The sequence below is a fragment of the Denticeps clupeoides genome, chromosome 19 (assembly GCF_900700375.1).
Source record: "Denticeps clupeoides chromosome 19, fDenClu1.1, whole genome shotgun sequence".
Classification (NCBI taxonomy): domain Eukaryota; kingdom Metazoa; phylum Chordata; class Actinopteri; order Clupeiformes; family Denticipitidae; genus Denticeps; species Denticeps clupeoides.
Genome location: NC_041725.1, coordinates 3,726,538 through 3,753,424, shown reverse-complemented (window position 1 = coordinate 3,753,424; position 26,887 = coordinate 3,726,538). Strand labels below are relative to the sequence as shown.

The window sequence follows — 26,887 nt, the reverse complement described above, 5'->3', positions numbered from 1 at the left end:
GAACCCAGCCACATTATGGTGTGAGAACAATTGATGCAACATGCTGCTTCTGTTGCACCATAAACACAGAGCCAGAATAAAGAGCGAAGATTAAAATCCAGACGAGGAAACAGGGACCCAAACAATGTGACACCCAGCAGAGGTAAAAGAACATTAGAAAATGAGCAGGTTGTGACAGTCATGCAAAAGGTAATATATTCAGCTTTTGACATTGACATCTAGTCTACCACATTCAGTCTTTCAACCCTGATAAAGCGTGAGTAGTTCAGCACAACCTGCAAAAGGAATCTTTCACTAACTTATATTCACTTACATGTCAGAACCAGTTGTCTTTTTAAAGCATAATGAAGGATGTTTGATGTACTCACCTTCTCTATCTTGTCCAGCCATTCCTTATTCTGGGCCAGTTCGGCCATGAAGGCCTGGTGCTTCAGCCACTTCTTATGCAGCTTCTGCGGCTCGTCCCTGGATGTGTCTCGAGCCATGAGCACCTTCTCAGCCACCCAGTCGCCCAGCTGCAGGATGCACAAACGCATGAAAATCCAGACCTTTTAAAGACATCTGCCCCCCCATAACATCATCTCTGTGTGAGAAAAAAATTTGAAACCCTTTTTAACTGAATACGTGAAGCAGACGTTGTCGTGAAGTGGACTCCATACATCTAGAAAGGGAACTAGGGCATGCAAGCTAGCAAAAACCAAAGAACAGCCACAGACATACGTATTTTACATGCTCACAATATATTAAAATGCATTTCACAGTTCGATCTGAAACAGGGAAGTAATTAGGAATCTCCTGTTTCTTCACCCACTCCCCATCAGCCCACCCGCACATGTACTTTGCCGCCTCCCAGTTTTCAAACGCACCAGCAAGAGTCGTGTTGGATGCCAGTGAGCAAAGATGATCCTGGCGTCTCACAATCACACACTCGTCCACATCCTCAACCTGCGATCTCCCCTTCCTGAACCCCAGCCACAAAAATCAGATTTTACAGCAAAAAGAAACGGTGGCCAGGAATAAAGCAACAAAAAGAGGCATGTCTCCTATGTCCCAGAGTCCGTTGTTGAATCCCAGAACAAAAAGACTAAAGACAAGCATAAAATGGCTCCACGCTCTAGACTTCCCACCTTAACTCCTCCTGGTCCAGAGTGGGCTGGGAGAGAGAAAGACTCAGGGGTGGCTCAGGGCTGGATGTGAGTCTGCTGGGGGAGCTGAGCGACAGCGCTGTGAGAAGAGAGGCATATTTTCCTCCAGCATTGTAGAGAAGGATGAATGTGGGAAGAAAAGCGAGCGAGAGCGATGGGTTCCCCCCTCCTCCTCCTCCTCCTCCTCGTTGGCTGGCCGCTCTTAACAGTGCCTCACGGCTCCAGCACATCCATATTGTCCTGTTTTTTTTTTTTTTTTATTCTCCTCCCCAGCCCCGACCCCTCCTCTCTGTCTTTCTCCCGCCCTCTCAGCGTCTCACTGTTTCTCGCTCGTTCCTCGGGTGAAGCAGCCCTCCGCAAGCCGAACACTGAAATCTCATAGCCGCTGCAGTGGAGGCTGATGAGGAAATGCGCGCGCAGGAGCCGGGGAGCGCCGGGATGGGAGGAAAGGGGAGGAGGGAGGAGGAATAAGAGAGCCTACGCCGGTCCCGGGCGTCAGAAGGGGATGGGGGGATGTGTGTTGTGATTAAAATGATGGCGTGCATGCGAGAGCGGGACAGAAGGAGAGAAACCCAGAAATCATGGAGAGGAGCTGCGAGATGGAGGTAAAGACAGGGTGAAATAATAAGGTAAGGACAAACAAAATTAGGTCACAAATGTATGTAACATTTAAACTATTTGGGTCAAGATGGAAACTTTCTAAGAATATTAGGGTTCTTGGAGACGCAGGTGGGGGAGATCCTGCCAGTGTCTCCACGTTTATGCCTACCGGGCGATAGGACAGAAATACTAATGTATACATATTCAGTCCTGATGCTTGGGTTAACCTCGGCTATGACCCCAACACTACAAGAGTCGAGAACGTAAAAGAATGAGAAGTGTCCTGGTGGCCAGATCAAAGGACTATTTTATGATACATCTGACTTCTAAGTGGCAAACCTGATGTGTGTAAATAGAGGACTGCAGTTTTGGTACTTGCGCTCATTCATAAAACATTGTAACATTTGATTTGTGTTGATTATTGTGTTGTCCATGTTTTATTTGGACCAGGAACACTCTGTGGTTATGTAATTGTATTGTATGACCTGCCTTTTGTTATACTCTTTCTTTGTGCTGTACTACATGAACCATGCATCTCAGTAAATTAATAAAAAACTTTAATAATACAAAAAGAAGGTAACTTTCTGACCCTCCCCCCTTTAAACAGATGATTGACAGGACAAAGAATAACAATAAATGTTTTGTCATTATTACAATAAAAACAAAACCCAGCATCCATTCTCGAGGACCCACCTAGATTTGAGAGCTAAACACAGAATGCCCCCTCTTCAATATGCAAAGAGGCTACAGTGGTTGAATAAATGATAGAACGTGATGAATAATTGAAAGGGTGGCAAAAAAAAAATAAAAACAGACAGAATCTAAATGGGCAGCTCTGGGAACCGGATAAAATCTATCAGAAAAATGATCTGACATGGCAGCAAACAGTACCTCTTCTCACCTTACACTTTTAACACAAAGAAGCGTGCGACCAATAAGCTCTTAATACAGAGAACAGTTTAAAAACCACAATTCAAATCATGGTAGGCTGTGGTTAACCCTATTTCTTGACCAGGACGCTGGAACTGGAACTCCGGCAGGGCTCAAAGAATTGCTATTTAAATGGCAATTAAACAGAGTTTTGACATCTCTGATCTGTAAAACCTTGGTGCTAATACTACCGCCCAACTTCAAAAGGTTTATTCTGTAACCCTCTCAGAATTAAGACACACTGTTCCCCAGCCGAGCAACTGCACCACGACGAGGTTGCTAATGATGAAAGTGATTTTATTTGTCATTGCACAGCACACGGTGACACAAAATATGACCTCTGCATTTAACTGCATTGAGCAGTGGGCAGCCATGACAGACGTCCGACATTACATTGAGATCCTGAGTACACTGAGTAGGCGTGCAACTGTTCGGCCCCTTTCACACTGTTGCAACTGGAGTTGAGCTGGAACTCGTACACAGACAGAAGAAAAATCTAAAACAAACAGGCATGGTGAACACCATAGCTGGATAACTGAGAAGCAGTCGAAGTTGAGCGACTCAAAAAGTCGGTAACCGGTAACAGTTTGGGTATGTGTGTCAGGTTGAATAAGTTTTGGGGGAGCATAGCTGTCACACGTTCCTTACTGCTACTGTTCTGTTCATAAGTAAAGGTAAAACACAAGCGAAGCTCATTACAAGACACCCAGTTCCAGTGCGGCGTATGACTCAACTAAAGGAAATCCGACAAGTGCAAGTTCCGCCCACCACGTAACAGAGCTTGTCTTAAAGCTGCATTTCACAACTGTGACAAGCCACAGCAAAACGACAACTGTCAATCGTAAATGTTTTTGATCTACCGTGACAATTCTGATAAACACAAGAAAATAATCTTTACTGTAATCTTTTACTGTCTGTATGCACAAAACAAACCGAAACTGTGGCTCAAAAACAGAGCTAGTGTTGCACCCAAAATACACATACTGTGAGTGAAATATTACAGGAGGTCCACTGATGTACATGAGTGGAATATTACATGAGGTCCACAGATGTACAATGTTGTATTAGTATACTGTCAACCATACCTCATGACAATCCTGTAAGAACCGCTGTAACTCCCACTGGACGTTCAGCTTTGTGAGCCACTGCTGGGCCAGCTCCCAGTTCTGGTTCCCTCTGTGGTGGAAGAAGAAACTATGAAGTTGATATTAAAAGTATACACTCCCCTGTTAAAATTGCAGGTTTATGTGATGTTATAATAGCATTAAATAATAATTTCAAAATAATATTTTGCCCATCTGAAAGATTTTGTCCAAAAAGGTCATGATATTTGGAACTGTTCATAATTCTTGACTAAAGACAGAGTTCTAGCTGAAGAAGAAAAAAAGCAACCCCAAAGCAGGATATTGCAACCATAGTACTTGTGGTGATTGTGTTCTTTTGGGATTGTGACCAGATTTTTTTCTTTCTAAGAAAAAGCTTCCTTTTAAGCAAACCCACCCTATAGTCCAGACCTATGGAGAATATATGAGATCTAGTTCACAAACAGTAATGTCAGAAATGTCTGCTTCTCCTTCAGTGTTGCTGTAGGTATCTCAGCAGCCTCAAAGAGATCAGAGCGGCTACCAAGAGACCTACATCAACACTGAAGGAGCTGCAGGACTATTTGGCAGGGACTGGTCGAGTACATGTGTCTGGACTATGGAGTGGGATCGCAAGATGGAAGTCCCTTCTTACAAAGAAAATGATCCAGGCCTGGCTAAAACTGTCAAAAAACTGTCACCCAGAGGCACGTGGGAAAATGCATAATGGTCTGATGTGACAACAACTTGGTCACAATTCCTAAAGGCACAAAAAACAGAACACAAAAAAAACAGTGAACCATGGTGGTGGCAGTATCATGTATATTCAGTTCTAAATATCAGTCCAAACATTTCAGGCGTGAAGAGGAGTTTCACCTTTCAAAATAACAATGACCCTAAGCGTACATCAAAATCAACAAAAGAGTGGTTTCACCAGAAGAAAATGAAATCCAAATGTGATTATGTCAGGTGACCTGGAGAGGTGTACTAGATCTGGAAATTCTGGCATTTTAACAGGGATGCTCAGATGTTTTATATCCGCTGTAGCTAGTTAATTTCAGTATAGTCTGACTAATTCATCATGGAGTAACATGCATGCAGATATGATGCTTTGGTGTGATGTTACACCATGTACAAATATTGACTGAGAATATGCTATGCCAGCTACCCATATGTATATTAAATATGTGATCAAAGGTTTAGCTTCAAATGAAGGATGTTTACACAGACTCTGACCTGTTGGCAAGGGTATCCACGCGCTCTCGGATCCGTTCAGAGTAGATGTTGTTCTGACTGATGAGGCTCTCGCCAGCTTCGATCACCGCTTTAATACGATGCAAGTTCAGCTCCATGGTAGTGGTGAAGTCTTTGTGCCTCTTTATGGCTGCCTCTACTGTCTCCACCGTGGTGGGCAGCTCAACGTGCGCTAGTGCCGATTCCTACAACAGCGTCAAATTGTTCATTCAATTTGAAAGCATTTTGATTAGCCAACCCTTTAATCGGGTTCCTTCTTTTTAAGGTTATACTTTTCAGTACGTTGGTTACAAAGGTCCTCAATAGATTTCACACAACCTATTTAGGCAACATGAGATAAGATCTCACAGTAATGAGGGTGAGCATCTTGCGGCTAGTTTAGGCCTGTATTTATGAAGCATCTCGAAAGCCCAAAGGAGTCACATTAAAAGCTTGATTAGAAAAGAGGAATTTGTTCTACCCCAGAGTAAGACACCCACTCGCAGGCAGAGGTAGAACTTCCCTTTGGAGAATGACTGACGTCATGATTTGACAGAACCCAGAGCTGCAGCATGAAAGTCATGATGGCTTTTTCTCATGACTCAATTGCAGAGAACGCACAGTGAACGAACACAAACGTCCATCATCTCTGTCTGAACAGCATCTTCAGGCAGCACCAACCTCTCCTGAATCCTAGAGCCTCAAGAAAATCTCTGAGCTAGGAAGATGGAGAAAATGCTTTCATTCTTCAATTGGCATCATAAATCTCTCTTTCAGACAGAAATAAAATCAGAAATCCTGCAGCCTATTGTATGCCCAGATGCACATGCTGAATCTGGGTCTGTGCGGACAGCCAGAGTGGACACGTGTTCTTCCTCGTGTCCATGAGTGCTGTGGACACGATTGACTCACCTGATATTTAGAAAAGACCGTGCTTTTCATCCAGGTCATGATATTAAGCTCCCCAGAACAGAAACAGTATGGTATGGTATGTTTACTGTGCTTTTTAAAAAAAACATTATGCTTCTTCCTATGATGAGGATATGTGGCATAAACAATCTTCAACAACAATAGTCATTTGCTGCTGATTCGTGTACGTTGGTGTTTTGTCTGTACGTTGCCCACCTGGTTGTTGAGGAAGGCCTCAGCCTGCTTGACGTCCCTCATGAACAGGTGGAATATGTGTGCCTGAACCAGCACTTCTCTCCGGCTCTCCCACATCTCCAGGAGCTTGTTCCAACCAACGTCCAGTTTCTGCAACCATTGTTGCAGGGCGGCGTAGGGCAGTGGGGCTTCCTCGGACTCCAGAAGCTCGTTGACTGCCTGCAGCCGTTCATAGTCTTCTTCATAGCGGCCAATCTCCTCTTTGAGCGCAGCATGGCGGTTGATGAGCTTCTCAGCGTCCTCTAGGGCATTGGGCAACTCATCAGAGGCAGCAGCCATCTGGGTCTGCACCAGCCACGTGAGAAAGGAATCCAGGTCCTGAATGAACTGCTGGAGGCGGCCAGCCACCGTCAGCGAGTCCTCGCAGCCCTGCAGAGTGCGCTTCAGCTCCTCCCACTCAACGCTGATGCCCTCAAAAGGCACCAGGATCTCCATGGCTTTGTCTGGATGAGTGGTGGCCAATTCCTCGGCCTCCTCCTGCAGGTGGAGCAGCTTGGGCTCCAGTACGGCCAGGGCCCCTTCCATAGTAGAGAGCCTGCGCTGAAGGGCCAGGACACCACCAAGGTCGCTGCCCACATACTGGGTGGCATCGATGGCCTTGCGCTTCTCCTGAATTTGTGACTTGATCTCAGCTGTCTCCAAAAGGTAGTTCTGAATTCGAAGGATGGTGTCCAAGTTGTCTTTCTTCTGCTCAACCAGCTCCACAATCCGATTCCATCTAAAATGGAGATATGTATTACATTATTATGCTTGCACTGATTCACCTATGAACTCTGAAGTAAACTATACCAGGATGTGGCATCCAGGCTAACTAAATTTATATTCATGACTACAATGACCAAAAGCCTTGAGTATACTGCGTGGTGAATACTTTTCAACTTTTCAAAATCACAATTATTTAATTACAAATTAGTGAAGCTGTGAACATTTCTATTAATTCAAATCAGTTGGGGCAATAGAATCTTAAACAGAAGCTGAAATTAGTGTTTTTGCTCAATCCGTATTTAAGTAGTTGATGAATTGCACACTGCTCATCAATCTGAAATCAATCAAAAGCTCATCAAGAATAGTCTTTTAAAAACTGTGTAGCAGGAACATAAGTAGACAGTAGACCGGTTCATTCCATCCAGGTAGGGTCAAATTTAGGACAGAAGTTAGCTAATTTAGCTTTGGAAAAATGAACTCGTAATACTTTAAACTGAGTCTGGGACAGAAGGCACTATTGTTAGCCCTTTTTTTAAGTTTGGAGTAAAAAGGCTCAGACCAGGGCTGGTTCTAGACATGCAGGTGGGGTGCTCTAGATAACTGTTTTTGTCAGTGGATTGCACTTTGTAAGTCCTCTGCCCTTAGACCTATCCAACTTGGGTGTCCCAACTGAACACTGATCTTAGGGTCACTTAGGCACACAACTCCCCTGATAAGGTAGCGATTCCTCAGGGAAAAAACAGAAAAAATGAAACAAAATCTTCCTCATACAATTATAACAACATTGACCTTAATGGATGGCCAATATCAAATATATTCAAACCCAACAATTACCCCACTTACTATTGCCAATATTAACAAAACATAGTTGAAAATCTCACAGCATTAACTTTTAGTGGTGCTTTTCAGCTACTCTTTTAATCTTTTTTTTAATCTTGTCATTTTGTGGGTAATCTATTATTTTCTTCCTCAACTTCTACATGTTTAATTTAAGGGGTCAGGATGTTTGTTTAAAGGGGCATTGCCCCCCTCTTGCCAAAGCGTGGAGCCGGACCCAGCTCAGAGGGGGGATGTTGGGTAGATAGTGTTGTGCAAATAAATAAAAAACCTTCAGACTTCAGTAAATAAAAAGGAAATAAATTGTAATTCATATTACTGTATTTCCTTTATTTTTATTTATTTATTATTTCTGTGTCCAAATTGCATGTCACATGGTACAGTGTTTTTATCTATTTTGATCTGGTCATGCCTGATTTACACTGCTTGTCTCCATCTTCATGGCGTATGGCCTTCCACACTCTGAACAGATGGTCACACTGAGAGATGCCACTTTTGCCAAGGTCACCAGAGAATCAAGTCTGAATCCATCGCTGCTCCTTAAATCACTATGTCTGCATGTGTGTACAATATCATATGATTATATATATGATTATGGCCATTCTGAACTGTTAATTTCCCAAATAAGATGTTGAATTAATATTATACGTATCATTTTATATCATAGGTATGATTTTGGATACTGGATATAGCAATGTCATGCCAGTTGTTCCTGAGGCAGTGACTAGTGGCATACCTGCTGTTGAGATGATCTTGGCAGCCTCGAACCTCTGTTGAACTGGGGTGGCCATTGTCTAAAAGCTGCTGGACTATTTGATTGACATCCAGTATACGTCCCATAAGGCTGTTCATCTCCTGGTCCAAGCTCTCAAACCTAGATGTAGATTAATAAATTGTAGCCGGCACTGTAAAAATTATAATCTTTAAATCTGTAACAGGTATGTTATGAGGTCATATGTTCAAATAGCAAATTTGTAATAAACCTGAAAATAAAAACAGCTGTAACAGCTTCAAGTCCAACACAGAAATTCCAAGCCTTTGCATTACAGAGCTGTAGCATATGTAACACGTTTTACCTGCGGCTCAAACAACCTAATTAGTATTACTGTTAGATTTGAAATAGATAAGGCTGGAAAATTTCCCCATAAAAGATTCATAAAATAATTTCACAATTAACACAGTTTCCTGAAAAAATTTATCACATTATCAGATCAAAAGATCATATTCAAAAGGTTCATGCATTGAGCTTGTGTTCTTCTGTGGCTCTAAATTTTGCATATAGATTATTGCATATAATCCATGCAATATATCCCAAGATTTTTGCTGAATTAGGAGCTTTTTTCAAATAGAAATGGATGAAAATCCATGTAAGAAATGAAATACTCTTTGTTACAAACTGATATGCCTTTTAGTGATCAATTCATCTTCTGCTCACCTAGCTGTTCATAGTTTTCACACACTTGTACACTGTAAATGGAATTATTAAAGTCCAGTTGAGGCTACTGTATTCTGACCGACCTGTGCGCCACCACCTCAACATCTTCCAGCCTCTCGGGCACCTCGATCTTGTTGAGCCACTGCTCCTTCTCATCAATCCACACCTCACAGGCGTTGACTTCGCTGAACATGTGGTAGACAGCGAGGGCGTCGTGGAGCCACTGCTGCCGCAGCACGGCCACCTCTGCCACCTCGGCGTACAGCTGCTCCAGCTCACCCATGCGCACCTGCACCTCCTCCGTCTCGCCGTACTGCAGCGGCAGCGCCACCATGTGGCGGCGAAGCGCCACCACTTGCACCCGGTGCTTGTCCACACTTTCCCGCACGCCTCGGTGTTTCTTGAGCAGCGACTGCGTGGAGTACTCGTCGTGGCCAAAGTCTTCGCTGGACACGAGCCGATAGACGTCCTGGAGCCAAGCCAGCAGGTCATCCATCTCGACACTGAACTGAAAGAAGTTGAGCGCCTCCTGCAGGTGGCCCAGTCGCTGCGAGGCGTTGTCCTCCAGCCTCTTCCACTCTGCCTTCACCTCCATGATGTGCTCCTGGATGCCACCTGTGCCGAAGCACTTTTGAACAATGATCTGCTTCCCCTTCTTCATGGTCTGCTGCAGGAGCGAGCGGCGGGTCAGCAGCTCGCCAGCCAGTGTCTTGTGGTTCTGCAGCAGGCGCAGGACGCTGCTCAGATCCTTGCCGCAGGTCTGGGTGGAGAGAATGGACGTTTTCTCCCGGATCCATGCCCCTGACTCCTCTAACTCTTCATAGAAGGCCCAGAGCTGCCGGGACTCCTCCAGCTCGCACCGGCGCTGGCCAGCAAGCTGCTTCAGCTCCTCCAAGCATGTGCTGACATGGCTGACTCGGTTACAGATCACCTGAGGGTCACATGGCTGGTAACCTGTGGACATTGTGGGAAAGAGACATGAGGATATACTTTCTACTTGGTGTGTTAAGTGGCACTAATGCTGCTGTGTCCTGGTTACTCTCTGGACCACTCTGTTGATTTGACTGATGACAGGCCCATCTGTGCAATATTTTAAACCTGTTCTAAAAAACAGCATTTGGCCACTATGTCAAGGACACCTAAATTATATACTTCATAGAGTAAAGACTGACACAATCATTTTATTTACAGTGTATCTTTTGTTATGTTACAAGTTCAACATTTACTTTGAAATTGTGGCAAATGTATTAGAAATAAAAAAAAAAACAGAGAAAGCACATGTACACATATTCACAGCCTTTGGCACGAAGCACTAAATTAGGCTCAGGTGCCTCGTGTTTCCCCTGATCATCCACGAGTGTTTGCAGCTTAATTGGAGTCCATCTGTGGACACCTGTATATATAAGGGCCCACAGTAGACAGCATGTCAGAGCACAAACCAAGCATGTAGTCAAAGGACCTGTCTTGGCTTGAAGATCTCAATGAGCACAGTGGCTTCCATCATCCGTAAGTGGAAGAAATTCAAAACCTCCTGTACTCTTCCTATAGCCAGCCGCCTTTAAGGAGATGAAAACCTTCTAGAAGGACAACCATCTCTGCAGCAATGCACCAATCAGGCCTGTATGCTAGAGTGGCCAGATGGAAATCATCCCTTAGTAAGGAATGATTAGGTACATGGCAGCCTGCCTGGAGCAAAAGGCACCTAAAGGACTCTCAGACCATGAGAAAATCTCTGATGAGACTAAGAACTTTTTGGTATGAATGCCAGGCGTTATGTTTGGTGGAAAGCAAGCACCACTCATCACCAGGCCAATACCATCCCTACAGTGAAGTATGGTGGTGGCATATTTTTCAGCTGCAGGAACTGGGAGTCTAGTCAGGATAGAGGGAAAGATGACTGCAGCAATGTACAGAGACAACCTGGATGAAAACCTGCTCCAGAGCACCCTTGAACTCAGACTGGGGTGACTGTTCATCTAACAGCAGGACAACGACCCTAATAACACAGCCAAGATATCAAAGGAGTGGCTTCAGGACAAGTCTGAATGTCCTTGAGTGGCCCAGCCAGAGACCAGACCTGAATCCAACTGAACATCTCTGGAGAGATCTTAAAATGGCTGTGCACTGACGTTTCCCATCCAACCTGTGGCAGCGGTGGCCTAGCGGTTAAGGAAGCAGACCTGTAATCAGAAGGTTGCCAGTTCGAATCCTGATCCGCCAAGGTGCCACTGAGGTGCCAAACTGGCCAATGATAGGTGTACCAAGCTTGTGGCATCATATTCAAAAAGGTCTTGGGGCTGTAATTGCTGCCAAAGGTGCATCAAAAAAGCATTGAGCAAAGGCTGTGAATACTTACGTAAATGTGATTTCTCAGTTTTTTATTTTTCAAATAAACTCGACAAAACCTCAAGTAAACTTTCATGTTGTCATTATCAGGTGTTGTGTGCAGAATTCTGAGGGTCAAAAATTTTTTTAATTAATTAAAAAAAAAAATAATTAAAAAAAATTATCAATTTAATCCAGTTAATCAATTTTGCAATATGGCTGTAACATAACAAAATGCAGAAAAAGTGATGCGCAGTATATCATATCATTTAGCAAATTAGTACAACTCATGAATTGGATTGTTTATGGGCTATTTTTAAACCACGTGGTAACCAAATATAAATATTATAAATGTCTGAAGAACCAACCAAATGTGATAATAGCATTAATTGCAGGATGAATAGGATGGCAGACTCCCCACGACAACGCTAATGTCTTAATTACACATAGGCGATTAAGCATTGTAATTAGTGTAAGATGGCTGCTTGGAGGCTTATTCATATTTCAACCTCCTTGAAAGAACCATCCAACTTGTATCCAGAAGCTCTTTTACCTTCAATGACAGTGAATTTAAGAGCCGCAGTATTGAGCGTCTGCACTCTGTCTGACTGCACTGTGATGTCAGCTTCCTGAAGCCCATGTTTCTGCAGCAGGTCATCAACCTCCAGAAGATGTTTTCCAAAGTCTTTAGACAGGAGCTGAAACTAAATGACCACAATAAGACAAAAGGGATCAGTTATACACAAGCTAATCAAGCTGCCTTTATACATGCAGGAAGGTTCAAAGAATGGGGAACCAAGATATGTTCCTATCTAAACACTTGTAGTAAAAGTAGGAGCAACAGTTACTAAGAAAATTAAGAAATAGGTTTTATAGCAAACACTGAACCAAAAAGCTGATCACCAATCTACAATTAATTTTAAGATACCTCTAACTAACTTGGAGAGTGGTTTAGTGTAAAAAAAAAAAGAGCATTTTGGACAGTTGTGTAGCAATATTCAACAAAAGAAGGGAACAGTATCAGTATGTAATCAGTAGTGACAGGGACAGTTCCCCTGGACACAATTGTAGTAAGTTGGCTTTTGACCTGTGATTCTTTGATCTTCTGGTTCATAGTTGAGTGTGTTACCCATTAGGTTACTACCACCCTGTTTGTATTTACCAGACGGCGACTGGTTCAGATTTCGCCTGGTTGCATTGGGTTTTGCATGGTGGTCATTGCTTTTTGGTGTCTTTAGCGTTGTCATGTTTTAATAATGAAACATTAGTTTTTATCTGCAACCTACCTTATGTGGTGCAAGGACATGCAAGTTCATATTTTTTCACCTTGTTATATCAGGATATCAACTTATATTCCTCATTATCTAAAAACAATCAAAGCTGTTTTCTCAAGATCACAAGTTGATTTCTTGTGATCTCAAGAATCATGGGATAAATAATATCATGCTTGATGCAGTGGTATTTCTCTCATAGACAAATATTTTTTATATTTGTTTCTGTCACAAAGCTCATGGAGTTACATCTCCTGCACTCTGCAAGTTGTGAGCTTGAGCTTTGAGTAAATAAGTTGCAATAGCAGGCCAAAAGACAGATGTGCTGTGTTTCACAATGACAATAACTCAATTTCACATTTCATGTTCATATTTCTCCCTGATAAGAGTATGTGCACCATTTTAATAGCTAATTTAACAGTGCACATATCTGAATATTTCTTCAGGCAGAACATACAACATGATCACCAGGATCTGGGCAGAACTAATTCAGCATCACTCCATGAACGAATAGTTCCCGATATTACCACCTCTACTTCTATTTACAGGTGGTAGTAGCCTAGTGAGTGGCACTCGCAGGTTCTAAATCCATTTTCCTTCTCCTCCAAACCTAAACAAGACACCTGGAGTTGTTCTAGGGGGACATTCCTCTACCTTCTAATTGTAAGTAGCTGTGGTTAAGAACATCACACAAATATAATTTTGTATATAAGTAACATTGGATAATGAACATAACACAAACCTGCATCTCCTCCATCCAATCAATCATGTAGACCATCTCCTGGAAGGTCTTCTGCAGGGCCAGGTTCTTCTCCAGTCGGGCCTTCCTGCCGACCACCAGTTCCTTAAGGAGACTCCACTGGCCCAGGATGTTCTCCTTCCTGGCAGAGATGCGACGGATGTCGTAGTAGCCCTCCGCCTCCATCTCAGCAGCTAGTTCCACCACCACGCTGATGCGCTCTTCATAGGATGAGATGTCTGCCTCTATGGCTTCGTGTTTTTTCATGGCTGCCTCCACAGCTGGCAGGTCATAGCCGAAGTTATCCTGAACAAAAGATTTAATTCAAAAAAGTATGTGGAGCTCATTTCATATAATTTACAGTGTCCATACATTGTGCATAACCTGTGGTTCCCCAACCCAAAGGTCCATAACCTCAAAGACCCCTGAATTTAACCATAAGAAAATGTGACACAAAAGAAATCAATATTATTTCCAATATATGTTCTGAAACTATTGCTTACTTGAGACACTAGTCGCTGGTTCTCATTAAGCCATGCTTGGCGCATAGTGGTCTTGTGATCAAAGCGTTGGGCCAGCAGCTCCAGTTTCTCTTGACGAATTAGCTCAGTCCGCAGTGCCACGCCCCTCTCATGCTCCACCTTTTCAAGCCTCTCCCATGCCTGTAAGATCACAGCAAACAGTGTTGAAATCATGAAAATCACAGCACTGTTACATATTTCGTGTGTCAACGCACAACAAAAAAAGTGCTTTAAAATATCACAAGAAGTCAAGAAGTATAAAATGCAATCTTTTTAGAACATAACAACATAACAACTGCATCCCCTTGACTGATGACTCAAAATATTATGTTGGAATATTAAGACTTTGATGGTAGTGCTAGTCAGAAAAAACACATTTCACAGGATCACGTGTCTCTGGGCATAGTTCAATGGAGTCACTTAACCTGGTAAAAGGGATAAAAGCTACAAACAAGTTCAAAGGACTGAAACAGCTCAGCTGGTATCGACGGCAAGTAGAGCGGTGAGTTGTTGCTACCTTATTGATATCAGAGATGAGTTTCCCTTCATGAGGCACATATGGCTTCTGGTTGTTTGCTCTGAGTTTGCTTTGGATGGTGAAGAGGAGCACCTCTAGGTTGCCCTTTTCCTGGAACCTGTTGACAAAAAGTGCAGGTAAGACTATGTCAATGCCGGGTATATAGTATGTTTTAAATGTAAGTAAAAGATTTGCCATATTTTAAGAAATGCTGGTCTGGTGCAGACTGGTCTGCAATGCTGATCGAACAGTATTTAAACCAGAAGAGACAGACGCTCCTAACCACTGAGAGAAACAATATTTGCCAGATCAATTCTAATTGTCCCCAGCCATCCCCAGTGATCCATCCCGTGGACTGTTCATCCCACTTCCACAGAAGATTCCAGCACATCAGGAGAAGGTCTGCCAGACTGTGCAATATTGACTGCCCCCTTCCGCAATGATCTGACATTTTACACACAATTCTCTGGCCCCACTTAACCCCCAGTCCATGATGTTTCATACTTATGTTTTTGTGTGTGTGTGTGTGTGTATATATATAATTTTTAAATATATAATATATATATATTACTATTTTTCTATTTTTTGTTATTTGAGTCTGAGCAAGGAAATTCTATTCCTATATTTCATATCATATATGCCTCACTGCTTCAATTGCACCTTAAATTTCCTTGCTCCATTAAAAGTGACAATGACAATAAAGATTGCAATTACTATGTGAAAGTAAAGTAACTAATTACATTTCATTACTTTTTTTTTTTTTTTTGTAAATTATGAATGAATAGTCCTAACTGTTTACCATTTGAAATTGTGTAACCTGGCAGTGTTTACCTTATATCAGTACTAAACATTGACTCCATCCGAACTCCTTTCAAGTCATGATTTTACATTATTATAACAGATCAATTGAATAATAAAAATCGCCTGTCCCTTTACTTAATAATGACTTTAACCCTTCACTGGGATTTATTTAGTCAATTAGCACTGATTGGCTGACACAACTACCACTCCCATGACTCCTGCTACATCACTTTTATTAGACATATAGGCAAGGTTTTGTATACAATATTAAGATGTAACTAAAATTGTAAACACGACTTTCAATATGTAGCTGCAATTCTAATGCACCTTTTCCTACCAGTAACTGTAGCATATTACATATTTTCTTTGTAAATAAATTACATACTTATTTTTTACCAATGTAATTTGTATATAATTTATATAATTTGTGCATTACTATTTTTTGTTATTTAAGTCTGTCTTATTATATTCCTATAATTCATATTCTATATGCCTCACTGCTTCAACTGCACCTTAAATTTCCTTGCTCCATGAAAAGTGACAATGAGAATAAAGATTTATTGCCTCTTTTATCTTATATGAAGTCTCTTTTGATAACACATATAATGTATTTATTATTCCACAATATTTATCCCCAGTTGTTGATCTGTATGAATGAACACATGCAGAAAAGAGCAGTAGAAAAATAAAACTTCAACTTACTTAATAGGCTTCTCGATAGTGCAGTATGTTGTAAAGGCTTGAAGCTGCTGCTGCACACCGGCTAGAGAGTTAGCAAATTTCTGGTTGCTGATGATGCTGATGGTTTTCTCTATCCACTCCAAGAGATCAGAGGCCAGGGCCTCATAGCGCACAATGATCTTCTCAGCCTCAATTGCATTGTCTAAAACCTGGAGTAGTGTCAACATGTTATGCAGCGTATTACAGTCACATACACTAATAATGCAGGTTAAAAGTTATTTTAATGTGTAAAGTGTATCCTGGAAAAAGGATATATATACATATATATATATATATATATATATATATATATATATATATATATATACACACACACACACACACACACACACACACACACACCACATCTTGCATTATCAAGCACAGCATTAACATTTAGAACACCAACTTACCTTTCCTATTCTTTTACCCTCCACTATAAGGGCTTTCATCTTGGAGAAGTAATGGTAAAAAGAAACCACGTAGGTTATAATGGACTTCTCGTCTGGGTTCTCTGTGTTAACATCTAGATATGAAAAGAGATATGTGACAATTAAGAAACACTATTAAAAAAGACAATTTATTCTATAACACTAGTCAATACTGTTACATTCTAACATACAGTTGATCTAAAAAGTGTTTACACCTTGTTGTTACGGTTCCCACGCCACCTGCACAACCGCATGGCCGCACCGCAAATACCGACCCAGAAGTAGACAGGACAGAGGTCAGCTTGCTGTATAAAGAAGGCACAGCCATCTTGGATGACGCTTGCCTGTCAATGTGGATCTCCCATTTTTGTTGCTAAGCCTTTTTGCCTGTTTCCTTTCTGTCTCCTGATTCTGATTGCCTACCCTTTTTGCCCAATTGATCTTTGCCTCACTGGGTCTTGTTATGTAATTGTGAATTGTTTTATGTGTATTAAACCCTTTCTGTTGTCCATTTTGGCTGGGGACATCCATTTTTCCACTACATCCCCATGGCAAATGTGTAACAGGGGTATGTACACTTTTTATACCCACTATATACATTAAAAGATATTATAACGCAGAAACATTTCACCAACACAATTTACTCCGTCATCTAAGGCAGGAACATGGAAAAAGATATAGCAGCAAAAAACACTTGAGTATTTATGAGTGGGTCCATGTTTGGGCAAGTTAAGAATCAAATGACTCTTTTACCAGCTGTAATTAGTGTAAATAGTTACATTGTTATAGTTGTATCTTTTTTGCTGTGGACCACCCAATACGATGGACACAAATATGAATCGAATAAACTTGTAGTGAAAGAGTCAACAATCAACTTCATAAGCAGCTGAACAAACATTGCATCAAAATGAAATAAAAACTGTTCATTATAACATTATTAATTACTTAAAGCACATAAATTGCCTATATCTGTCAGTGTGACCCATCAAAGTAAGTGGGCGGGACTATTTCTGATCTAGCCTGTATCGTTTCATGCATAATGCTAGATATATCATAATTCAAGACAGGCTAGATAAGCGTTAATCCCATTTTAATTAATTAATATTTTTTTTATTTCCAGTTTTTATAATTCCTGTCATTTTGAATATTTAATTATGTTTTAAATTCCCATTTTTAATAGCTCATTATTATTTGATTATTGATGTATTTATTTTTAGCACTCAAGCATTCTAATTGCAAAAGAGACAGATGTTGTTTTCAAATGTCACAAGCTCTACATTCTACAGGACCGGAAATACAGATCCATACTTTTAAATGTACACTCCCCCCTCACAAGCTTATTTACATGGACCTCCCTCTTCCCTCCCACATCTCATCTTTTTTCTTTCAAACTGAGCCCTACAGGTCGAATTCTACCTTCAGGATCCAGGAGTTTAGTGAGGCCCAGGCTCTGCTCGGCAATGTTGAATGCCTGCTGGAGATTGTAAGTGGCATTGGATCTGGCCAGCTTATGAAACTCGATCAAATCGGGTCTGAAAAACAATAGAGCATCTGTCACAGAACATTTCTCAACATCTGAAATGGTCTGGCATAACTGCGTGTCTCTCTGTGTGTGTGGGCCTTGAAAGAGCAGGAAAAAAACAGACGACTCTGAGACTAAAACAGGAGCAGAGAAATAAAGCGAATAATTGTCAATCTAAAAAAATGAGTGAAGACGCGGGGAGCTGATTAGTGTATACATGCTTTTGTTCGCCTCGGGTCACCTGTGCCGGTGGATGAGTGCATTAAAAGCCAGGCCATCCCTCCAACATGTAGTGAAGTTCTGAATGTTCACTTCAGGATACCTGTGGGACATCATGAATGTTGATTTAGCATCTAAAGGTGCAGACAGCAGACCTGAGGTCTAGAAAGCTACGATTCTGCACATCAAACTGGATTCTCAGTGAACATTTCTGGGAAGGAAACGAGGTCACTGTCTCTCACCCTGCGGTTTTCATCTGGCACCACAGGAGAAGGGCATCCTTGGCTGAGCGGGTCTCCCTGTTGTCCTCTGTCTCAATCTTGATCACCTGGATCTGTGGTTGGGGGAGACACACTCATTCTGTTTTTCAGCTCTAATTTACCTTGACTTATGCCAGCATTGCTCATTGCTACACATTTCTCTTTTAAACAATATCAATTAAGGTTTTAATTTAATAAACACTCTATTGTATTTCAGAAATGCTAATATTATGGCTGTTGATTCATCTTTTAAATATTCATCTACCCTTTGCTATTCATATCCTGTATGGCAGTTTCCTGATAGATTTTTCATCATTAGCAACAGTAACCTTGAGCTGCAGTAGGTCACAGCAGCTAAGATATCACATGATATTCAGCAGACTCACTGGGCACCTACTCACAAACATAGCAGTTCCAGTGTCAGCACTTTCTGAAATGTCCATCAAGCCACGCATCAACCCCACATCCCAGAGATATGTGTGTGAGCGTGTGTGTGTGACGTTGTAATGCGAGTTGACTGCACCCCCACTGCCGTCGTCTTCCATGGCAGCCATTGGTCTGATCAAGTCAGCATGACGTGATGCAGTTTAATGGGTAACCCTTCCATCTTTGCCAACACACATCCATGCTACCTACAGTTGTGTTTTACAGGAAAGAGCTGTCGGCATGTAAAAGATTCCAGCTTCATTTTTACACTTCTCCACAGGACATGAACAGAAACATGAATGAAACAGCAGATTGTAACCCTGACAATTTTAATGGCACTGTAAACCACATGTAAACTGTAGCAAAACAGAATAATGCAATAACACTTCCTGTGTCATGAAGATGTTTACCATGCTTAGTATCAGTTTCATCCTTTGATCTGAAACATATCTATCTCACATTTCTCAATACTAAAATGGGTCGCGCTATCCTATTACACATAAATGAAGCATATTTTTGAACATACTTCATGTGAATTAGTGTGGATTTCAAAATAAATATAGCAAAATGGTATTTTTCTTTGCATGAATAACATCTGGCTTTCTAGCTCGACTGTGCGTGTTGAAAGTGTGTGTGCGGGAATAAGAGAGCAAGTCACTGCAGTGGATGAAGTCCTATGTGCTGACCGAGCACAGTGAGTTTCGGCAGACAGAGGGAGGGGTGAGACAGGGAGCAAGGAATGAGGACAAGGAGGGACGAACAAGAACGAGTAAGGAGAGTGAGGAGAGCGACTGTGGTGGGATCTCGCCCACCACCCCGCTCCAGCTCCTGACATTGCAGGTTATTCATCGGCCATGTGCACCATCTCCTTCCTCACATGCAAAATTCAAAAGGCCATCGACCGGCAGCTCCGGGCCACCATGCGGTGGCCGTGTGCCAGGTGGGACCGACCCACAGCTGCAGAGGCAGCGCAGCCATGTGGGCCTGGAAGATCATCCAAGCCCCAGAGTGCCTGTCTCCTCCACAGTCCCCTGCGCTGCTGCCAGAGTCGCATTTTACTGAGTCATGTCCATTAGCATAACGCAAAAGTTGAACTCATCTCACAAATGGCTGAGAACTAGAAGGGTTTGTTGTTCGCTTACCTGTGAGTCAGTCCATGCTGATGTGCTTTCGTGCGTGCGAAGGAGAGACGCTCCTTGTGTGTTTCTGTGTGTGTGTAAGTGTGGGCAAGCTGGTGTAGAATAGCCTGCCCTTGCGCCAGATCTGACTTCGGAAAAAAAAAAACAAGAACGCTGGGGTGACATTCGACACTCAACGTACTGTGCCGTCACACACTGATGATGTGGCAGCGCCTCGCTGATTCTCCCTGTGGAAACCAGGACCCCGGGTCACATGGCAGGATTTGTGCGTCATCCCACAAACTTTACCTTTCAATCTCTGCAACGCGCTGCCCACCCAACCTGCTCTGTGCCGTCACCTGTCCTCACAACCTGCATGATCCTGGTACGGACCAATTTAGCAACAAGACAAGACCCTTTCCATCTTGTGCATAAACCAGCGTAACAAGGTCAAAGGTCAATGACACATGCTGATCTCTTACACAAGCGTTAATGTGGCTTTACCAGCGGTTAGAACCTCCTGACTGTGAATCCCACACATACACACACAATGCTATCAGCTTTCTGTAAACTGTGTGCGTTGTGCTGTGCTTCTGCAATTTTCCTGCTCTATTAATTCTTGCTGTTCTGATGAGAAATAAATCACCTGGGAATCTCGGTTCTACATTCAATCAGCAACTGTCATGTTTTTAAGGGTGGTGGTAGCATAGTAGTAGTTGCCAATGGACCAGACGACCACAAAGTCCCAGGTTCAAACTCGACTTACTACCATTGTGTCCCTGAGCAAGACACTTAACCCTGAGTGTCTCCGGGGGGGACTGTCCCTGTCACGACTGATTGTAAGTCGCTCTGCATAAGGGCGTCTTTTATAAATGTAAATGTTCTTGTCTGCACATGCATCTGCAATTGTGGCCTGAGTGCATCTAGCTGGTTTGAGAAAGACGTACACCATCATCATTCCAAATCACCACCATTTTGTGATTTTTGTGAAAGGGCATATACCTCCATGTTTCTTCCAGCAAAGCTGACTGCCGGCTACAGTAGTGGCATGAGGCAGCGTGTGCCAACAGAGCTTTCACACTGCTGATCACCTCAGAAACAAATGGCTTTAGTTAAGTGCAGAGTGACAGTCTGCATTGGTATTAGGTCTAGGCCCTCACTGAAAATATCTGAAATCAGATTTTTAAAAAAAAATTCCAAAATATATATTATTAAAGACAACAAAATGCTCTATTTGTTTCATATTCCCAAGCATCAGACATGTCATGTTCTTTTATTTCATATCAGTATCTGACCATTTCAGTTTCTTGCCATGCATCAGTGACAATTGTCTATATTATTCTGAGACACATATTAATCCAACATTTGTTTTCAACCCTTGTCATGGCTGCCCACTGCTCACCAAGGTGATAGGTTAAAAACAGAGGACACATTTCGTTGTGTCACTGTGTGCTGTGCTGCTGTGTTTCACAATGACAATCACTTCACGTTCACTTCACTTTAACATATAATTCATTTATAGCACTGTCTTTTGTTCTGTCTGATATGTGTGCAAAAGCATTCAGGCATGCTTAATTTTACATTGCTATTAATATATTGTTATTATTAAATGATTTGTCATGCCAGACTAAATAAACCTGTATCCAGTACCGATGTCTCAGTATTTTTCTGGAATTAATATGTGTGGTTTTATTGCAGCCAATGAATGCAATTTATAATTTTTTTTAAACACGCCTACCCCGTCCACATCGGCTTCCAGGTGGCTGTCTGCATGCCGCCTGTGGGCGGGGAGGTGAACCCGGAACGTTGACAAAAGATCTGAAATAAACCTGTCGACATTGTTTCCTGTGGTCCCACTTTAAAGAGGACAGCAAAGATCAAACACACACACACACACACACACACACACACATACACACATACACACTCTTTCAACAGCAAACAGAGGCAGAGGACAGGGATCAAAAAGCACCCAGCCAACACAGGGCGAGACATATCACCAGGAATCCAACAGTGCCCAATGGGAGAGGAACAGGCCGTGGCACATGGGACACATTTCCTCAGACACTCCAACGCTGCGGACTGCAATGCTGAACACTCCATTGTATTAGCATTGACAGTGTTTTTTAATGAACCCTTAGAAAAATAAAAATGCTGACGCTTTCTCAGCAGTTTGACAAGACTGCAGCAATGTTGCGGCGGAGCACTGCTGGAGTATTATATATGTATTATATAGTATATATGTGGAGGGAAAAGCATAAAAGAGCACCAGAAAATACTGCTGGTTTTGCATGTCCAAGTCAATGACTGTGTGTGCCAAACGAGTGAAAATTAATTATTTTGGTAAATTGCCTACCAGTAAGCCAAGTGACACAGTGAAACTATCATGCTAAATTGTGTTAAAATCATTGCCTGTTTCATATCTCACTTTGAATCTGATCCCAAACATTCAGTCATATGAGTCTTCTAGAACTGATACTATGTCATTTAAAACATCACTCATGTGTTTAGAATATTTTGTTGACTTATCATCTACAGTGGTGGCCTAGTGGTTAAGGAAACGGCCCCGTACTCAGAAGGTTGTCCGTTCGAATCCTGATCCGCCAAGGTGCCGCTGAGGTGCCACTGAGCAAAGCACCGTCACCACACACTGCTCCCCGGGCGGCTGTCATGGTGCCAACTGCTCACTCAGGGCGATGTGTTAAATGCTGCACTGTGTGCACTGTGTGCTGTGCTGCTGTGTATCACAAGTGACAATCACTTCACACCAATACAGGATTAAACAACTAACAAGAACCTCGATTTTGGAAAAAAGTGCATTTCCCATTTGTTCATGAAATGTGTGGCATGTGAGACATGAATATGGCAGTGCAGGATCATGCTCAGAGACAAAACAAATTGTGAACATTTTTTAAGAGCTGTACCTGGAAGCGCAGGATGATGGTCCAGATAAGGCCGAGGGTAAGGCGGTGGTTGCCATCAACAATGTCGTGAGAGCCCACATTTTCCAGATGGACCCTTTGCTCTTTGAGGAACTGCAGGGCTTTGTCCACATTCTCAAGGCAGTGGATGCGCATTCGGCCTCTGGTGGGCCTTGGCTAGGCAGGGAGAGAATGGAAACAGCGGGATGCATTTTGAAAAAGCATGACCCATAATGCAATACAGCCAAGATCATCTATTCAAAATTAGATCATTCAGGAATTATTTCATATACTGATTCAGAAGTATGCAATATACAACTAAATGGCTCTCTACAAAAAATAATGCTTTGTACATGGACAATAAATACATTTTTTTACAGCATTTAAGTCTCTGCTTTGTAATACCATGAAAAATATAACATTACAATGAATTGCAATAAACAACATGATTAGGGCTGAACAATTTTAAGAGAAAAATCGAATTGCGATTTATCTGACAGATATTGTGATTGTGATTTGCAATTTAAACTACATTTCCCCACAATCCCCCACAGCCAACTGGGTACCTCACTGCTACATAAAAATGAATGTGTGTACGGAATTGGAACAGAAAATATTCAGTTAGTGGTTCTATTGTGAGAAGAACACTGCTGTTATTTATCCGCTAAAATAATAGAATGATTTACCTGCCTGTTGCAATTGAGCGCATGTGGTTTCATTGCAAAGAGTGTCACTTACTGTCATCAAACCCAACTTTGTGGGGGGGGAGCTGGGTCTGTGATCTGGACCAGAGTTTTGTGTTTGTCCAGTGTAGCCCTGATTACCTGATTGTGTCTGCATCTGTGTCTACGTATCATGCCGTGTCATTTCTGTTTAAATAAGTCCCTCATTTGTGAGCCGCACATTTGCATCCTTTCCTTCCTGCCCTGCACCAATCCCCTGTATTTTATGCAATTCTGACTCAAATTTTACCAATCACTTACCAATCACGACATGTGGCCTGTCCCCAAAACACTGCAGCCTTCCATATAATCGAAGTAGCACAATCAAGATTTCTTGCACGTGTGTTTGTTGTTGGCCGTGGCTTTAACTTGGGACAGATGTGATTGGCGCATGTGAGAGAATTGACACTACTGATCTCTGGGCATGATGGCGTCTCCGTTTTCAGACCAAACGTAGCATGCGATCTGCATGCTGCATGTTCTGAGCTTCTGCTTTCAGACCGAATGCAGCATCCAGAGAAGCGCTGTTCTTGCCGCTGCACTTTGACCGCTGTGTGCATCGATGCTCACAGATTGGCGTTTGCTGCTTTTCAAAATACTTGCACATCATAGAAAACAGTGGGTTTCAGAGCACCACACTACGCTTGCCACATTTAGTCTGAAACATCAGCGAAATGTTATTCATTGCAAGAATGATCACAGTCATTGCAAGTTTCAAATCGCATTGAGGCCAGTTACAATTTCAGTTCAACTTGAATAAATCGCTCAGCCCAAGCACCGAGAACAGAAGCATGAATTCAAAAAATATTCGCTTAGGTGTAAGACTTCACAAAAACATGTATCTACGATCTTCAAACGGTTGCATAATCCTTTGCTGGTTATAAATACATTCATGATTATATCAACACAGTCAGTATGTCAATAAAATAATGCTGTGCATGCATTGTGTTTTGTGTTACCAACCAGGATTTCACCGGATAAAACCTCAAGGAGCCTGGTGAGCATGTAGCCATCCCGCAGGTCATTGTACAGATCTGTGATCCGACAGGAGACCCGGGCTAGGTGTGCATTCACCCATTTGGTGAATGTTTTCTTCTGGACCGCATCTCTTTCATCTAGTTAAGAAATGTCATGTTTAGTAAATTCCAACCCGTCCACGCACCTTAAAGAATTGTACATACATAAGCTGCACATAAGTGTCCCTGTGGAGCTATTAAAGGGTTTCTGCAGGATCAGAGTTTTTCTAATATGTTATTATTTTATATATTCATTTTTTGTATATTTGTCAATGTTACCTGTAGTGCAGGAGCCTACTAGTTTCTTATTTCAGGGCTGCACGATTCGAGAAAATTAATGAGATCAATATCGCTATATGATAAATGGCACATGCTTGACTATCCATAAAAACAAAATGATATAAAACGAATAATTAGTAAATCTTTACATCACTGCATATGTTATATTCTCAATACTGCAGCTTAATAAAATTAAATAAATCAATAAAAAAAATGAACTACACATTTAACTACAAGCCTGACTCCTTATCCATTCACACCTGGGCTGTCATATACGACTTGTAAAATGTGTGGGGTTCTGCACTGTTGTACATGTTGGGTGTGGTTTTGAAAGGCAAACGAAAGAACTGAGGTGTGACGATTGGTTAAAACCCTGTGAAAAGTAATAAGCTCCCTACAAAAACTCACCACTTGCCACATATGCCAGAGTTGTATATATGTTGCATAAGCTTTTCCAAATTAAATTAACGTTTCATCAAAAAAACATTTAATACGTTTACAACATGCAAAAGACCAAACACACAAATTTACAAGGAGCAAATTATATGGAAATGATAGGTACAACAGACCAGAAGTTTGTGTTCGCTCTCCGATCATTTATCGAAGTGAGACCGAGCAGCCGGTCTTAGTTCAGTCAGTCATAATAAAATGTTATAATATAATATAGTACACATAATATAATTAGAATCATTTTGCGTTCTTGTAATCGCACAACTGCACATGAGAACCCGGAAACTGCAGCACACCATGACCAGTGGATTACTGAGTGGTTGAAGCTTTGTCTCATTTGATTTAGAAAAAAAAACATGTAGGAATATACTATTCAAGAAAAAAAAATTATATAAAGACGGTGAGTGCAAAATTTAGCCATCTATCTCTGCTAATTCTGATCTCATACACAAATTTGAAATTATTTAGAGGTTACCAGTAAATGAATATATAGGGTCTGCAGTATTTTAAGACCTTTAACTCTGGCTTTAAAGATTTTTTTAAAATAATATTTAAGGCTTTAATTTTTGAAAATCTTTTAAAGATTCTTGAAGTCTTTAAAGATCCATGGAAATCCTGTATTAACAAAGTAAGATGTTACAAGATGTGTTTTTATTTTAATTAAATACATGTATTATCCAGTAATACACTACATACATACCACAAATGTTTTTTTATGAGAACCGTGCTTTTAACAGTACTAAAGTTGTCTTCTTGAGTATCAGAGTTAATCAGCCTGAAGGTATGCAATTTCTTCATCTCACACTTCCTCTGCAAAGATGCAGGAACCGTTCAGGTAAAAGCCAATGATGGCGAGCTTATTCTTTGGCCGTTATATGTCGCACAGACATATAGTACCATTTCCTCGAACATACCGTGCTGGTGAGTTTAAATGTGTTAGCCTATAAACATCCATAAATTAGCTGCATCGTTGTAAAACCCACTGTTCTCAAAGCATGAGAAAAAAAGTAGCGTCTTATAGTCTGGAATTTAATTAGACAGAGAATAAATGAATGAAGTGGACAATTTTTACTCTCCACCTTTAAGATTAAAAATTGTCCAATGCCTCCTCTCTACGTGTCCAGGAAATGAGTTGCATCCTACCTGCTAGTGCTTTTATACGGGAGCACTCGAAGAGTTTGGCGCTGGTGGTCTCGGTCTCCCAGTAACCTGAAGTGAGTGGACGGTTGTTGTTGTTGAGCTGCCGCTGGGCCTCCGCGTTGTCCAAGTCGGTGGAGGCGCTGGCCATTGCGGCTGATTCCCCGTTGGACCCTGAAATGGGGAGACTTCAATAATGCAGTTAATGCATCTGTCTAAACATAGATTAACCACAATTTATCTCTTTACCTCATGTAAGATATTGTACATTATCTTACAATCTTTCACACCCATGAATCTCAGGTATCCTAATAAAGACACAGCAAGGTGGAGGAAATGTGGGATCATTTCGGTTCATTTC

The 26,887-nt window shown here is 41.7% G+C and overlaps 1 protein-coding gene and 1 long non-coding RNA gene across 11 annotated transcripts in view; one reads left to right on the top strand and one right to left on the bottom strand.

Moving 5' to 3' along the window:
* Positions 1 to 26,887, bottom strand: part of sptbn4b (spectrin, beta, non-erythrocytic 4b) — a 60,575-nt gene that overhangs the window by 28,528 nt on the left and 5,160 nt on the right. For 8 of the 10 annotated variants that reach the window (XR_003743142.1, XR_003743144.1, XR_003743143.1 and 5 more), the window contains exons 2-19: positions 26,533 to 26,700; positions 24,608 to 24,759; positions 22,926 to 23,099; positions 18,440 to 18,531; positions 18,220 to 18,300; positions 17,873 to 17,988; positions 16,439 to 16,551; positions 16,008 to 16,195; positions 14,505 to 14,622; positions 13,970 to 14,128; positions 13,470 to 13,772; positions 12,010 to 12,160; positions 9,215 to 10,085; positions 8,433 to 8,570; positions 6,116 to 6,872; positions 4,994 to 5,196; positions 3,761 to 3,851; positions 369 to 515 (exon numbers count right to left, since the gene is read on the bottom strand). Coding sequence is in view for 6 of the 10 variants with exons in the window: in XM_028961123.1 (XP_028816956.1) it covers positions 369 to 515; positions 3,761 to 3,851; positions 4,994 to 5,196; positions 6,116 to 6,872; positions 8,433 to 8,570; positions 9,215 to 10,085; positions 12,010 to 12,160; positions 13,470 to 13,772; positions 13,970 to 14,128; positions 14,505 to 14,622; positions 16,008 to 16,195; positions 16,439 to 16,551; positions 17,873 to 17,988; positions 18,220 to 18,300; positions 18,440 to 18,531; positions 22,926 to 23,099; positions 24,608 to 24,759; positions 26,533 to 26,677 (3,999 nt within the window). In the remaining 4 variants the exon portion in view is untranslated. Of the gene's footprint in view, positions 1 to 368; positions 516 to 3,760; positions 3,852 to 4,993; positions 5,197 to 6,115; positions 6,873 to 8,432; positions 8,571 to 9,214; positions 10,086 to 12,009; positions 12,161 to 13,469; positions 13,773 to 13,969; positions 14,129 to 14,504; positions 14,623 to 16,007; positions 16,196 to 16,438; positions 16,552 to 17,872; positions 17,989 to 18,219; positions 18,301 to 18,439; positions 18,532 to 22,925; positions 23,100 to 24,607; positions 24,760 to 26,532; positions 26,715 to 26,887 lie in introns of all 10 variants that reach the window. The other 2 variants (XM_028961127.1, XM_028961124.1) reach the window with 2 other exon arrangements.
* LOC114768821 (uncharacterized) lies at positions 1,514 to 14,118 on the top strand. Its single transcript, XR_003743146.1, has 3 exons — positions 1,514 to 1,774; positions 13,276 to 13,390; positions 13,501 to 14,118. It is a non-coding gene; the product is annotated as an uncharacterized LOC114768821 (long non-coding RNA).